Source organism: Belonocnema kinseyi, chromosome 7, assembly GCF_010883055.1.
Source record: "Belonocnema kinseyi isolate 2016_QV_RU_SX_M_011 chromosome 7, B_treatae_v1, whole genome shotgun sequence".
Lineage (NCBI taxonomy): Eukaryota > Metazoa > Arthropoda > Insecta > Hymenoptera > Cynipidae > Belonocnema > Belonocnema kinseyi.
In genome coordinates this window covers 100244319-100260531 of record NC_046663.1, presented here as the reverse complement: position 1 = coordinate 100260531, position 16213 = coordinate 100244319, and the positions used below count along the sequence as shown (strand labels likewise).

The 16213-nt window shown below is 31.7% G+C and overlaps 1 protein-coding gene across 1 annotated transcript; it reads left to right on the top strand.

The window, feature by feature from the left end:
• The first annotated feature begins 165 nt into the window (after window positions 1–165).
• Window positions 166–11403, top strand: LOC117176857 (vacuolar protein sorting-associated protein 4B). Its single transcript, XM_033367202.1, has 7 exons — window positions 166–254; window positions 422–523; window positions 688–799; window positions 4508–4884; window positions 7673–7940; window positions 8078–8520; window positions 10673–11403. Exons 2-7 carry the CDS (start codon window positions 500–502, stop codon window positions 10772–10774), a joined length of 1326 nt encoding a protein of 441 aa, XP_033223093.1. The 5' UTR covers window positions 166–254; window positions 422–499; the 3' UTR covers window positions 10775–11403.
• The last annotated feature ends 4810 nt before the right edge of the window (window positions 11404–16213 follow it).

Sequence of the window (16213 nt, the reverse complement as noted above, 5' to 3'; positions counted from 1 at the left end):
GTGGATAGAGAGGGAAGACAATATTTTGCGGTGCAAGTTCAGAAAATAGGGAACAAAGGCACTTCCCAAATAATAGTTAATAATTTTTATTAAAAAATTGTCTTGTGATACTGTGGCAGTACCTATTTTTGAATTGCGCGGTGCCTGTGGCCAATGAGTGCACTGCATATTTACTTCCAAGTTCCATCACGGTGATGTCAGATAATTCATTTTTTGGAGGTTACGTTTTCACGGTTTTGACAGCAGTAAAAACTGTGAGTATTTCTAATTTGAAAGTTGACCCATCCGGCGATTTTCTCGTGAAATATAGCTTCGCGACGTGTTCCCTATGTGCGAAACTACGTCCGTCACATTTTAAGAAACTAACAATAGTTGTGCCATGTCGGCACTTCTTTTTTAATCCGTTATTTTTCTCGCTTAGAATTTAGAGGTTAGAAATTTGTGACAACTCTGGTCACGAATAACCAACAAGGATTTGGAAAACACATTTTTGTAAACTATGGCAACAGGAACTACGTTACAGGTAAGTTTGATTGACATTCAATTATAAAATTGTAGTAATAAAAGCATTATGGTGTTGGATGGAAACCATCAAAATCCAATATTGAAAGAATATAAACGAGACTGTGATGTATGATTTACGCGATTTACGCCCTTAATTTACATGATTTCTATATTTTTGCACAGAAAGCGATCGATTTAGTCACCAAAGCAACCGAGGAAGATAAAAAGAAAAATTATGAAGAAGCTCTGAGGCTCTATGAACACGCAGTAGAGTATTTCCTTCATTCACTCAAATGTAAGCATTTTTAATTGCTTGATAGAACAATTAAGTTTTGTTCAATTCGCAAACTTGAAAACTACGAAAATTTCTTTTCAGAACAATAATTATACAGACCACATCATTTTCACTATTTGACACTTTTTTTAAGCGGTGATACTATTTTACTACTATTTTGAAAAAAACATACACTAAAGATCCTATTTCCAAATCAAAAAGACGAATTTTCAAATAACAAAGATTTTTCAGTCAATGAAGAAAAAAGTGTCATACAAAGTGTTAGACTTTAAAGCCAAAAACATGAGCTTTGGACAAAATAGTTGATTATTCAACCACCCAGTTACATTTTCAACCGAGAAGATTAGTTTTCTACTAAAAAATATTAATTCTTCACAAAATATATAAATTTTTAACCAAATAGTTGAATTTTAAATCAATAAGATCAATTTTCTACGAAAGAAAGGATTCTTAACAAATATGTATAGAAATTTTTAATCAAATAGTGGAATTTTCAACGAAAAAAGATTAATTAACTAAATGCTAAACTAAGCAAACTGAATACTTTGAACAATGGGTGTAATATTAATTAACATTTTTTTATTATTTTTTGGTTTGTACTTTTTTCGTTTCTATATTGTTTACCCCTTTAAGACCCGAATTATGGGGTTTTAACGCAGTTTTGGAAACTAAAATTCCCACAAGGTCTTAAAAGATTCAAATAAATAGATAAATTAAAAAAAAATTTAACCAAAAATTGATAAATTGCCTTTGATGAGAATTAATCTTCAATTAAAAAAACTAATTTTCTACATCTGAGTTTAATTGAGTACAAAATTAATTAATTTTATACCAAATTGTTAAATTTTATACCAAGAAGATTAATTTAGTACCAAAAAGACGTATTTTCAACAAATCAGTTGAATTTTCAACAAAATAGTTATATTTACAATTAAAAATATTACTTCTTAACCAGACAAAAAAAACTAATTTTTAACTGAAATTCTGAATGTTCAACGAAACATGTTATGTTTTATATTTCAACAAAAAATATTCATTTTTTTATTAAAAAAGAGAAATTTTTAATCAAATTATTAAAGTTTGGTATCAAATTGTGGAATTTTTCACCTAGAAAATTAATTTTTTTTTTAGAAAAAAAGACTAATTTTGTAACCACTTGCATAAATTGACAACTAAATACTTGAAACAGTGTATGTGATATTAGTTCATATTTTATTTTATTAATTTTTAGTTTATATATATTTTTTCTTTTCTAATATTTTTTAACGAAATATTTGAATTTTTAAACCAAAAAAGATCTACTTGTAACAAAAAATTTTTATAAAACATTTTAATGTTGTACCAAGCTGTAGACCAGTCATTTGAATTTTCAACAAAACAGTTAAATTTTCAGTTGAAAAAATACGTTTTAACAAAAAAAAAAGGAATCTTGTACTAAAATTATAAATCTTTAACCAAAATAATGAACTTTTAAGAAAGTAATTCACTTTACAAACAAGGAATTGAATTTTTAACCTAAAACGATGAATTTCCAACGAAAAATGCAACAACTTATATTTCAGCAAGAAAATATCTTCATGAAAAAGAGGAATTTTCAACAAAATACATAAAATTTCAATAAAATAGTTCATTTTTCTATGAAATTGTTTAATTTCAGAACCGAAAATACGAGTTTTCTACAAAAAAGTTGATTTTTTTAACCGGAAAGTGTGAATTTGCAACAAATTTATTTTTGAATCGAAACAGAAAGATTAAGTTTTAAATCATAAAGAGGAATGTTTAACATAATACTTAAATTTTAAATCATAAAGGTGGATGTTTCACATAATACTTAAATTTCTAATAAAAAAACTTGTTAATCAAGGAAGAAAAAAATTTGCAATCATATTATTGAATAATTAAGCCAAAAAGATGAATTTTCCAATAAAACTTTTGAATTTCTAACCATAGTATGACTTTAACAAAATTGTTGAATTTTCAAGAAAATAATTAAATTTTAAGCCAAAGACGATAATTTTTTAATCAGAAATTTAATAAAGACTTTTCAGATGAAAAGAATTAACTTGGATTTTCTTCTTTGGTTCTATTACTTCAGTTGGAATTTAAGTGCGAAGAAATGAGAAAAGGGGGGAATACTGTGAAGCCTGCGTTAAATAAATAGGAATTTTGATAATATATAGACTAAAGAATAACAAGGATGCCTGCTGGACCGGGAATTTTATGAGTCCGGAAAGTGACAGTGAATTTATTTTTGACAAAGAATTTTACAAATTTGTAGAAAAAAAATCTCCAAGTTTGATTTCAATAGTTTTTAAAATAATTAGTCGAATTGTTATATTTTTCATTTATACTATTATTTAGTTTACAGCCCGTAATTCAAAAATCATTTATTTGAAAAATGGTTCATTTTAAATTTTAATTTTTAAGTATACATAGTTTTTGATAAAAACCTCTTTAGTTTATCAACTGCGAATATAAAGTATAATGATTTTTTAAATTGACCTGTACATTTAGGATTAACAAGTGAATAATGATGGATTTTACGAGATGATTCGTAATCTGTTTAAAATTTAATCAATTACAGGTGTTAACTTTAAAAATTAAATTGTTTCAATTTAAAGTCTTAGAATTAAAACAAATGTAAACGCCAAATTGAAACTTTATAAACTATTTTCAAATTTAAACTAACTTCAAAATAATATATTCATAATTAAAGGCTTTTAGTTAATTTAAAATACTGTTTTAGTCTAAAATTTGAAAATTAAGAAAATTTTGTAATTTAGAAAAAGGACAATTGCTTAATATTTAGAAATATTTGTCTGTTCATTTAAAATCAGTAATTGTAAATTAAATATTCGAAATTCAACAAAATAACTGCACTTTAAACGTTACAATTTTAATTTTTCTATTTAATAAATTTAATTCACAAGTAAAATGGTTGAATTTTGATTTATAATAAATAATGAGCACTTATTATTCCTAGAAAAAATCGAGTACTTTGAAGAGATGAAAATACCCAACGGCCCAATTTAAAACAAAATATAGATTTTTGCGGATTTCTAAAAAAAAAATTGCAAGCTTTTTAAGAATTGTGAAAGGCTTCAAGAGAATAAAAAACATTTTCTCAAGATTCCTGGGGAAATTGAAAATTACTTTTTATTTTGAAAATTTTTTTTAAGAGAATATTTAGAAAGATTTTAAAATTGTTGAAAAATGAAGCTGGAAGATTTGACGGAAATATTTATATTTTTCAGGATTAAAAAAAGTAGGTAGAATTCGAATAATTTTAAAAGATGCTTAGAAATTCTGAAAAAATCCAACAACGCGTAGATGTTTCAAAATTTTAAATAAAATTTTGAAGTATTTCAAGGATTTTAATTATATTTAAAATAAAAATAATGATCGTTCAATTTTTAATATTTCTTGCTTAAAATTATTTACAACTCAGTTTTTCTTATTTAGAATGGAGAAATTTTTAACTTTAGAGTTCGAATTTTTAAACTTCATTGACCGTGAAAAATTTTCGCAACCCGGTAAATGACCGGGAATTTTTTTCTGTGAATAAAACGGCTATCTTGAATAATGTTCTAAGTAAAAGTTGAAGTTTATTTGTAATAATAGAAAAATTGTATGACAGTATGTTGACACTAGTCCGAGGCCTTATTATAAAATATAAGGCAATAATTTGTTTTGATGCTTGAATTTTAGATGAAGCCCAAGGCGACAGGGCGAAAGAGAGTATCCGATCAAAGTGCAACCAGTATTTGGACAGAGCAGAAAAGTTAAAAGCACATTTGAAAAAAGGGAAAAAGAAGCCCGTGAAAGCCGGCGAAGATGATTCGAAAAGCGAGGACAAGAAGAGTGATAGTGGTGACAGTGATACAGACAGCGATCCCGAAAAAAAGAAACTTCAAAGCAAACTTGAAGGTGCTATTGTCATGGAAAAACCAAATATAAAATGGAGTGATGTCGCTGGTTTGGATTTAGCTAAAGAAGCTCTGAAGGAAGCAGTCATCTTGCCTATTAAATTCCCTCAACTCTTCACAGGAAAAAGAGTTCCTTGGAAGGGTATTTTATTATTCGGGGTAAGGCTTTTTGTTACTCTCGAGCAAAATTTACCTATATTCAGTTATTATATTCAGTCATCGATAATTATTGTGAATTCGTTAATATTCATGTAAAGCCACAAATATTTACAAGATTTGAGTATATGTGATGCTGGGGTATGAAACTCCCTTTGATCATCAGCGAGCCAAAATTACGAAATTAAAAAAAATTTAACTTTAACCACGTTTTGTCGCGAAATAAAATTTTTTTCTTTACATATTTCTAACATTTATCGATAGACCCAAACCAAAAGTACTTTTAACTGAAAAAAAAACAAACGATTTTCCACAAAAGTGGACTTTATTAACTGTTTTTCTTAGCGCCTCAATTATGTTTCTTAAATTTATCAAATTTGATACTTTTTGAAATAAATAACTGGAGCAAAATTAGTAACTTTTTAATTTTCGCAATTTTTACTTGCTTAATGAAAAAAGTCATCTACTGACAATTTTTCAGCATTTGCTGATTGCCAGTGTCTGCATGATATATTCTGAGGTCATTGAACTGATTGAAGTTATCATTTTTTAATGTAGGCCGGGAATTACGGCAATCGGTATTTCCGATGATGTTTTCACAATATGCTGCTTAATCAGTCAGTTTTTTTTAATGTGGTGCTAAAAAAAGTGTTATTAGTGTTATCATTTCCGAGCACAGGACCCAAATTTTCGGTTATCGGTTTTTTCAGAGATATTTTGACAATGTTTTTGTGATAATTCAGTACAGTTTTACAATAAATCTCACTTTCTTAGTGCAAATACTTGTATAAATACACATATTATTTATTCCATATTTTAGTATACATTATTTCAACTTTATAATGAATAAATTAAAATGGAATATTTTAAGAAAAGCCACCGCCATTTTATTGCTATATAACTTGTTTTTAATTTCCAACCAATTTAAAAAAAAAGAATGAGAAATTATATTTATTAATAATTTGCGTTTAAAATGTTGTAAATTTAGACTCATAACTTTATATATAAAAAAAATTTGACAAATCAGTAAGATACGTGTCGTCTTCTTTCCAATGATAAAACAAACAAATTTGTGTAAGAAATAATTCTGTATCTCCAGGATAGACTGCCTCCTTGATTTGAAATGAATTGGTTCAACAGAATCTATTTACAACTTCGGGAAATCCCACAAACATGATTGACTGTAATCAGAAAATTCCGAATCATAATATGATTCATAATTCATTTCCATAAGCATGCACTAATGAGAAAATTAAAGGGTCAAACAAATTTTCCGATTTTTTAGTGATTTTTCAGAATGCTGTATTTCAGTGAAAAATGGTCGTATCAAGGTCTTAAAAAAAGAATTTTGAAGCTTAAAGTTTCTAGTTTGGAGATCTTTTGGCAAACAAATTTTCAGAGCTATATATTCCGGGCTTTAATTTGTTTTTTTTAAAACCTCCGTACGATCATTTTTCACTGATATATCGAACTTCATATAAAAAAGGATCCTTTTGTTTTTGATCGACGATATCTTTGCAAACAATGGTCGCACAGAAAATTTAAGAGCAGTTCTGAAAACTGGAATAAATATCCTACAAGATTTATGGTTTTTCAGAACATCAACGGCTAAATTTCAAATCTTCCTGAAATGACTAATGTTGTATGTGCTTTTACAGTTGAATAACCCCCAAATACCCTGCAAAGTTACATTTCGATCTAACGAATTGTTTCCTTGTTGTAAACGGTCAAACTTTTGAAGAAATTAAAGGCTCAGGTTTTTTGCGCTTGAACATGTCTTAATCATGGCTAAAATGAAAATGGGTAACGCCGGTGGTAGTGAAAATCAAAATTTTTTCAAGTTTTGGAAGCCGTAAAAAAAATTTCCGATTTCGAAAAAAATTTGTTTTTTTGGTAATTTTCATCGGTATTTGCAAAAAAATAGGGAAAAAGCTCGAAATTTTGTTCTTTCGTTTTAGCCGTGATTAGGACATCTTCTAGCGCAAAAAACGTGACCCTTGAATTTCTTCAAAAGTTTGACCGGTTGCAACAAGGAAATGGATCATTAGATCGAAATGTAACTTCACAGGGGTTTTGGAGGTTATTCAGCTGCAAAAGGCATACTCAACAAATTTTCATTTGATGAGGATTTGAAATATAGCTATTGATGTTCTGAAAAACCATAAATCACCCTTTTTCTGTTTTTGTTTCTTAAAACTTATGTCATGGATAAAAAAAAATTATCCAAGCTCGTGACAAAATCTTATAGAAAATGTATTAAAGTTTTCAGAAGTGCCTTTAAATTTTCTGTGCGACCATTGATTGCTCAGATATCGCCGATCGAATACAAAAGGGTACTTTTTGATTTAAAGTACGATATCTCAGTGAAAAATTGTCGTACCGAGGTTTTTAAAAAAGAAAATTGAAGCTGAATAAATAAGCTATCTGGTTCCTACCTTTTTTCTCACACTACTTGTTAAAATTTCCCGGAACATGTAGCTCCGAAATTCTTTTTGACAAAATATCTCAAAACTAGAAACTTAAAGCTTCAAAATGCTGTTTTTAAGACCTTGATACAACCATTTTTCACTAAGACACAGCATTCTGAAGAATCACTAAAAATTAGGAAAATTTTGTTGAGCCTTTAATTTTTTCCATCAGTGTATTTTTATAACTTATTGCTGACATAAAGTGGATTCTATACAGTCTTAAAATTAAATTTTTAATACCGTGTGAATGGACCTTCAAATGCTAACCTATATGCTAATTAATAGATAATGGAATATGATATTGAAATAAATTTTTTTTACAGCCACCAGGTACCGGTAAATCCTTTTTAGCAAAGGCAGTAGCAACAGAAGCCGACAATTCCACCTTCTTTTCCGTCTCATCCTCCGATTTGGTGAGCAAGTGGCTCGGAGAATCTGAGAAACTCGTCAAGAATCTATTCGAGTTGGCCCGTCAACATAAACCTAGCATCATTTTCATCGATGAAGTGGATTCTCTTTGCTCGTCTCGATCCGACAACGAATCGGAATCAGCACGGAGAATAAAAACCGAATTTCTAGTACAAATGCAGGGTAAACATTTATCTTTAGCGTATCAAAGAAAGTCCAAGGTTTTTACCTGACCGGGAAACTGGGAATTTAAAATCATCATTCGGTAGACGCTTTGAAATAGATTTTATAATTTAAAAATAAAATAACGACATTTCTAGGAGTGGGAAATGACAATGACGGTATTCTTGTCCTTGGGGCGACGAATATTCCCTGGGTTCTGGACTCTGCAATCCGAAGAAGATTCGAGAAGAGGATTTACATTCCTCTGCCGGAATTGCAGGCTCGAGCGATTATGTTCAAACTCCACTTGGGAAATACGGCTCACGTTTTATCAGATGAGGATTTCAAGCAGCTGGCAGCTTCTACCGAAGGATACTCGGGGGCTGATATTAGCATCATCGTCAGGGACGCTTTGATGCAACCTGTCAGGCAGGTTCAGACCGCAACGCACTTTAAAAAAGTGAGAGGTCCTTCGCCCAAAGATCCATCGATTATCGTTGACAATTTGCTCACCCCTTGCTCTCCTGGTGATCCAAATGCAATTGAGATGAATTGGATGGACATCCAGGGTCATGAGTTGTTTGAGCCGCCCGTCACAATGGTGAGTTTGTCGAATTGCGAAAGAATGCAGATTGAACAATTTGTGATTTTTAAACGCCTGGAATATAAATTATAAAACCTTTTTTTCGATTTTGAAGATGAATACATTAAAGAGTTTTCAAATATGAAACTTCATACAAAGTTCGGTTTCTTAATGCATACGAAAAGTCGTAATGTGACAATTTCACCGAAAGGCTTCTTCCATGCTTTTTATGTGGGGCCTCTTGAAAAATTTAGAATATTGAACTGCCATACAAACTAAAAAGATACATAAGTGACATTGCTGCTTAGAGTGATTCTCTTAAACTTAGAAATGAAAATGTCGATCTAAGTGGTAATACCACTTATGTATATTTTTATTTTGTACGGCAGTTAAGGCCACTCAACTTTTGAGAGTACATCAGATTTCAAAAGATTTCGAAGATTTCACAAAATTCACGAAGGTTTTTACACTAGATTTCATAGATTTCAAAAGATTTCACAACAATTTCAAAAATATTTCAAATATCAAAGATTTCGAAAATAATTCAGAAGATTTCACGAAGATTTTACAAGGATTTGACAAGGATTTCAAAGATTTCACGAAGGCTTTTGCACCAGATTTAAAAGATTCCAAATATTGCAAAATATTTTTAAAAAACTTTCACTAACATTCTAAAGATTTAAACGATTTCAAAGATTTCACAAAGACTGATACGCTAGATTAAAAATATTTCAATTATTTTAAAGAATGTAAAACATTTCACAAACATTTTAGACGATTTCACGGATTTCAAAGGATTTCACGAAGTCTTTTCGACTAGATTTCAAAGATTGCAAAATATTTCACAAAAATGTAACCAATCTTTCAAAGATTTCAGAGATTTCACCAATATTTAAAAGATTTACACCAAATTTCCATGATTTTAAAGATTGCAAAATATTGCACAGATTTCACAAACATTTCAGAAGATTTCAAAGATTGCAAAAGATTTTGCAAGAATTTCAAAGATTTGAAATATTGCAAAAGATTTCAAAAAAACCTTCACAAATATTTCACCACTTTTTTAAAGATCTGAATGATTTCGAAGATTTCAAGTAAACTTTTACACTACATTAAAAACATTGCAATGATTTTAAAGAATTTTAAAGATTTTACAAACATTTTAGAAGATTTCACAAATATTTCAAAGATTTCAAAATATTTAAGAAAAATGTAACTAATATTTGAAATATTTCAAAGATATCAGAGATTTCACAAATATTTCAGAAGATTTGACCAAAATTTCGCCAATATTTCAAAGATTTCACAAACATTTTGAGAGATTTCAAAGTAAAAAAATGTACAGATTTTACAAACATTTCGGAAGATTTCATGAAGACACTTACACCAGATTTCAATGATTTTAAAGATAGCCCAAATTGCAGAAGATTTCAAAAATTGTAAAAGATTTCACAAGGATTTCAAAGATAGCAAAAATTATTACAAGGATTTCAAAAATTTCATAAAGATTTCAAGAAGGCTTTTGCACCAGATTTCGATAGTGATCAATTTATCGAATTATAAAGTTTTCGAAAAGTTTGAAATCATAATTTTTTTCGAATCTTTGGAATTAATTCTTTAGAATTTAGCTGCTATATAGTTTTATAAGATGTTTTTAAGGTAAACAAATATGAAATCATACTTATGAATTTGAAAGCTTGTATATTCAAAATGTACAATTTCAGAGTTTAAAAAATGTAAAGTCCAATTAGATAACAATCATGCTTAAACGCTTAAAATTTCTAAATTTAACGTTTAATTTAAAATTTGAAAAATGTTCAATTTCACAATTAAAATGGTCCAAATAATACAAAATTCCTCAATAATTGAATACTTTAAAAAGTAGTACATTAATTCGTGCTTCGAAAGTTTTTAAAAAAACGAAAATAAAAATGAAATCAGATAAGAAATTCTTTCAATAAAAAATGAATTCTTGGATTCTAAATGTAGATGCGTAAAAATGCGAAAATATACCTATTTTAAAGATTCTTAAAATTATATGCTAAACTAAAGTTTTAAATTTACTGTCTTCCAATTCGAAATTTAGAAGTTGGAACGCTTGGAAAATAACATTTTCTGTATGCCAACTACATTTTTTTTTTGATTAAAATACATTTATTTTTTATTTTAGCGAGATATGTTAAAATCGCTATCGACAACTCGGCCAACAGTGAACGAGGACGACATGAAGAAGCTTGAGAAATTCAAGGAAGACTTCGGTCAGGAAGGTTGATGTTGTCATTTTCAGGCGAGAGTACGAGAATCTTCAGGCACACGAATACTTCAGTTAATCACGCTTGCCTTATTCTCTTCTTGGACATTACACCTCTCCGCAGTGACTGTATCAAACCATCTGAAAATTATCCCTTTATCTCTCACAATGAGCGATTGCTGGGTACCACATGTATATTAGCATGTTTTTTTCTCATGTCGAGACAATCGACGTCTTCGAAGCTAAGGATGAAACTATTTTTTGAGATAAACGATATTTAGGATCGATCCTTTAATGTATTCTCTTCTATCGCTGTACGCTGTAGAACTTCACAATTTAGACTCTCTTCGATATCTATATGTATTATAACTATTTGAAATATGATATAGACAAAATTTAAGAATTTAAGACATGAGATGAAAGATATAAGATTATAAAATAGGAGATTAATTGAGAGGCATAATACCGGCATGTATTTAAAATTTGATTATGAATTTTGTTACGCATTTTTACTTTACAATTTGCCGAATGCGTTTTACTTGATTAATTAAAAATCTTACATGATGTACATGTGTGCGTTATAAATCGGAACATTTGTTCTTCTGTACATTATTTGTATTGTTAACTAAATAAATAACAAATTAGTTACACAGTAACCGGGTTCGATATATGGAAAGCTTCCAGATTTTTAAACAGACAAGGATGAAAACGTTAGAAATAAAAGAACGAAGAATTTAAATAGCTACAAAGATTGAAAGTTTTTGAATTATTGCGAATCGAATGTTTGCTGTGCCTTTTTTGCTTTGTAGTTGGGAATATTTTTACAAATGAAAAACAGCCTTGCATGCAACAGTTTCATTTTAGGTCCTTTAAAATTTGAAATAGATCAATAAAAACTGTGAAGTTTCACGGGGCCAAAATAGGTCGTAAAAATTCGTAATTCTGAGAGCTTTAGAAAAATCATAAATCGTGATATTTTTTCTTAATACAAATATTTTTCCGAAATAAACTCAAATTAAAAATCCATCGAAAATTCTATAGATTGGACACTCATGTGGTCCAAATTTATACCTGTCAAAATTCTATTTTTTATAATCGATCCCCCTAATTTGTTCGTTTCGTGGAAAAAGAAAATCCGTAATTTTTTTACATTTTTTTCAACGTCAACCCAGGTTACTCAAATGAGGAATGAGAAAGAGATTTGGCGGAGTGGGAAAAGGGTTTGGGTCCTAACGGGTCTAACATAACTCTTTCATCTCAATCTATCTCTCCGACAAGCCAAACTTAGGCGGCGGCTGTGCCACCAGCTCTTCAAGGAGTTGAGGGATTGACGGTTCCTCTGAATGAGGCTATGGAAACGGGAGCGGCCAATCAGTCCCCCAATAGGAAGAAACGCATTAACGGTTCTCTGAAAAGGAAACTGAAGAAGCAACATCGATAACTACCACTGAGGCTCAAAAGCGAGGAAGGGGCTCAGAGGGCACCCCTATGGGGGGTGGGGGAGGGTCTAAGTCCGTGAAGGGGAACAAGGTAGTCCAGCAGCCGACAAACAGGGAATCGTCGGGGGCTGGGTTGACAGCCGCTCAGAGGGCTGACCCCCTGACGATGGTGGTGACGGATACGAGCTACCCAGGCTCGATGCTCACTATATGGAGCAGTTTAAGCTTTTTAAGAAGGCTGTTTGGAGGGCGTTGAAAAGAGTGTCCCCAGACCAATTGCCAAGATTCAGGACCTCCTTCTGTAGGGGAGGGGTGTTTGTGGCAGCTTACCCAGCGGCTAAAGCTTGGCTACCCTGTTGAAAATTTCTATATATAATCCTGTACAGAATCCTACATAGGAACCTTGCAAACACCTGTACATGATCCTATGAGGGTTACTACGTGAATTCTGACCTATGACTCCTTCAAGGAAAAGTGACAATGATCTTATGTAGGATCCTGTACAGTTCCTTGGTCATCATGAAATGGCTGACATAAGAATTTACCCAGGTACTTTAGAGTTTCTTATACGGGAACGTATATTCAAGAAAAATTTCCATGCATAAAATGATACAAAATATTACAAAGATTCCTGCGTAGAAACCTGTGTACGGGATAATTTTATTTATGCGATTTAATTTATATTTATTTGTAAATTCGCCCAACTCTGAGGATTCGAACCCTCGAACTGCTGACTCGACAGTTTATAAACATAAACCAAGAGTGCGCAAACACGCGCAGCCATCGAGGCTAGACAATATAAAGGTACTCTAAAATTTCTAGCTACTCATCCGATGAACTCGAACCACACATACTGTGCATGAACTTACATAATATCCTTGCCACTTTTCCTTGAAGGAGGCGTACATCAGAACCCACGTACGCGAAATTTCATAGGATCATGTACAGGTTCTTGCAAAATTCTTATGTAGGATTCTATGTAGAAATTTTAAACAGGGTACGTAAGGCTGTAGTCGAAACAATACCTTGGGAAAGCGCATCTCTTAACGTGGGCGTAGTTGAATTGCTCCAGAACATGGTAAGGCCTACGGCGTAGTTCCCAGTAGAACTGGAAGACCCGTCCGTGGTCCTCCGGCCATTGGAGCGGTTCAATCCCTCACTTAAGGCAGTGTCCTCGCAAATCGTCAGGTAAGATAGGCCTCAGGGAGAGGACACAACTGGAGGAGAAATCAAACGTCTCCTAGTTGTGTAAATCCCTGCGTCTCAGATGAGGACTCTTGTGGTCCTCAAAAACAGGCCCTTCTACCACTTTGGACAGGTAAACTTTAAGGTGGCCAGCCAGCGGCAAGAGGAGCCTGTCCGTGTACAGGAAGATTGGAAGCAGACCTAAATGACTACTCCTGGTATATCCATTACGCAAATCAACTTGCATCACAGCAAAGGAGCCCCTGCAGTTTTGTAAAGAGGTATGACTGCGAGGCGCACAAGTATCTCACTAATCCAGGAACCCTGGTTGGTTCTAGATATCATTAGGGGTATCAGGGGCTAATATAAAGGCTAGTCATGGGATCGGCTTACTTTCCATATGACAGCGATACTAATCCACCTGTGGAGGTACGTATACTGGTGGAATACTGCAAGGTAAGTGGTCTCCCTCTTCTGCTGAGGTGCGATGCTATAACTTCCATAATACTTTGTGGGGCAGCACGGACATTAACTCAAGACGTAACGATCTAGTGGAATACCTAATTACCACTGATTTATATATTCTTAATACGGGGAATACCCCGACGTTTCGTAACTCGGTCAGGTAGGAAGTCATTGTACCCACGGGCCCAAAATGGGCAATAAATCTAAGAAGAACGGACTGGTGGTCTGTTTTCCACGGAACTAAGAAGTGCACTCTCAGAGGTGCCCAGGTCAATTAGAGACGTGGAGACCCTGGAGATGGGTGTCGAGATTTTTACAGAAGCCGTCAAATCCTCTTATGAAAGTAATTGTCGACCTTCAAGAGTCGAAAGGCTGGGGAGACACACTGGCGGAATGGGCAACTTGATGAGCTTCGCTGGGAAACCAGAGAGAGGTTCAGACGTGCCAGTGCTTGCAAAACGGAGGAACTATGGACCTCATTTACGACAATGAGGGATGAATATAGGAGTGCAATACATAGGGCTAAGCATGAAAGCTGGACCAACCCCAGTTGAAAATTTCTATATGGAATCCTGTATAGAATCCTATACATAGGAACTATTCACGAACCTGTGCATGATTCTATAAGGGTTTCTATATGGGTTCTGATGTATGACTCCTTCAAGGAAAAATGACAAGGATCTTATGTAGGTTCCTGTATAGTTTCCTAATCATTGTGAAATGGCTGACATAAGAACTTACCCAGGTACTTTAGAGTTTCTTATACGGGAACGTATATTCATGAACAATTTTCATGTACGAGTATATATAAAATGATACAGGACATGGAAAAGGTTCCTGCACAGAAAGCTGTGCAGGAAAAAATTTTATTTGTGCGATTTAATTTATATTTATTTATAAATTCGCACAGACATCGAGGCTAATCAATGTATCATAAAATTTCTAATCACTCATCCGACGAACTCGAACCACACATACGCGTCACATACGCACCACGCGTGTGGGTGACCTGGATACCTTCTGGGTAAGATTCCCTTCTAGAAATAATCGATGGACACAATTAATAACGATTAAGAGTAATCAAAAGTTAAATCGGTTTAAATGGTTGCTAATTGTGTCAATTCTTCCCAATCAGATTGAACTGAGTAAATGTACTTGCCTATAATACGCCCTCTGCAATTTTCGTTTGTAACACACATGATGCCCATATGTTTATTTGTTAGATATTAAATTTTTAGTACTTTAACAACAGTTTTAAGTTTAAAAAAAATATAATGTTTAAGAGGTATACCGAATGAAATGTTAAAAGTATATGGATTAACAACATGTAAAATTCATTCCGTTTAACGATGTGACAGTGATGTAGTATGATTATCAGGTAGGCAGTTTGATTTAGCAGGTATATTATTGTAAAACGTTTATTTAATTCTTTTTAAATTCATAATGTTGACATTTTTTGACAGAGTAAAAAACCGCTTGTGAATAATTAAGGCAAAATCAAAATGCTGTAGTGAAAACTTAACCCCTAACTCAGAATAATGGATACCCAATTGAAAACGATTGGAAACATTAAAGAAGGTAGGATAGCGCCAATATTTTGAAACTCAGACTAAATAAATTATGGGTAACTCCTTACATTTTTAGTAGCAAAACTTATCCAATCCTTTTAAGTTTCTTGCAATATAACAATTTTGAATCTAGAAATAAGTTTGATTAAAAATTCTTAAAAATTCTAGTTTCAAATATTTAAAATATTAAATTTTGAATATTTTAAATAATTTGGTTTGCAATACCTATTCATAAAATATTTTTATTTCAAAGGTTTGAAATTATTAATAGTATAGTATTAGATTAATTGAGGTTTCATTAGGTTTAACATTGAATTGATTACGTGTGGAATTCATCACAACAAAGGGTTTTCATTCCATAAGCACCGGCATTTTTTATATTCTCTCCTTACTGAAACATTGTTATTAATGGCCACATGTTTATGTAATTTTGGTAAAATTTTGTAATTAATAGTGTGAAAAAAGTTTATTTTTGGTCACTATATCCACTTCTCATTCTCATAATTTCATCAAATTTTATGTAACCGTATGGACGTTTTTCAACACTTGAGCATATCAAATAATAAGAGTTTATTTTTAATTTACGAATTGTTTTAAACTTTGAGTTTGAAATGCTAAAATTAAGAAATTATTAAGTTCAAATGTAAGCCGTTTAAAAACCTGAATTTTAAAATGCTATTTTTGAAGTCTGCATTTTTACTCGTTTTGAGCAAAATTTTGAATTTTGCAAAAATTGTTCATATGCAAAATCCAAAATTTTGCTCAAAACGCTTCGAAAAAATTCAGGCGTATTCCTTGGCTGA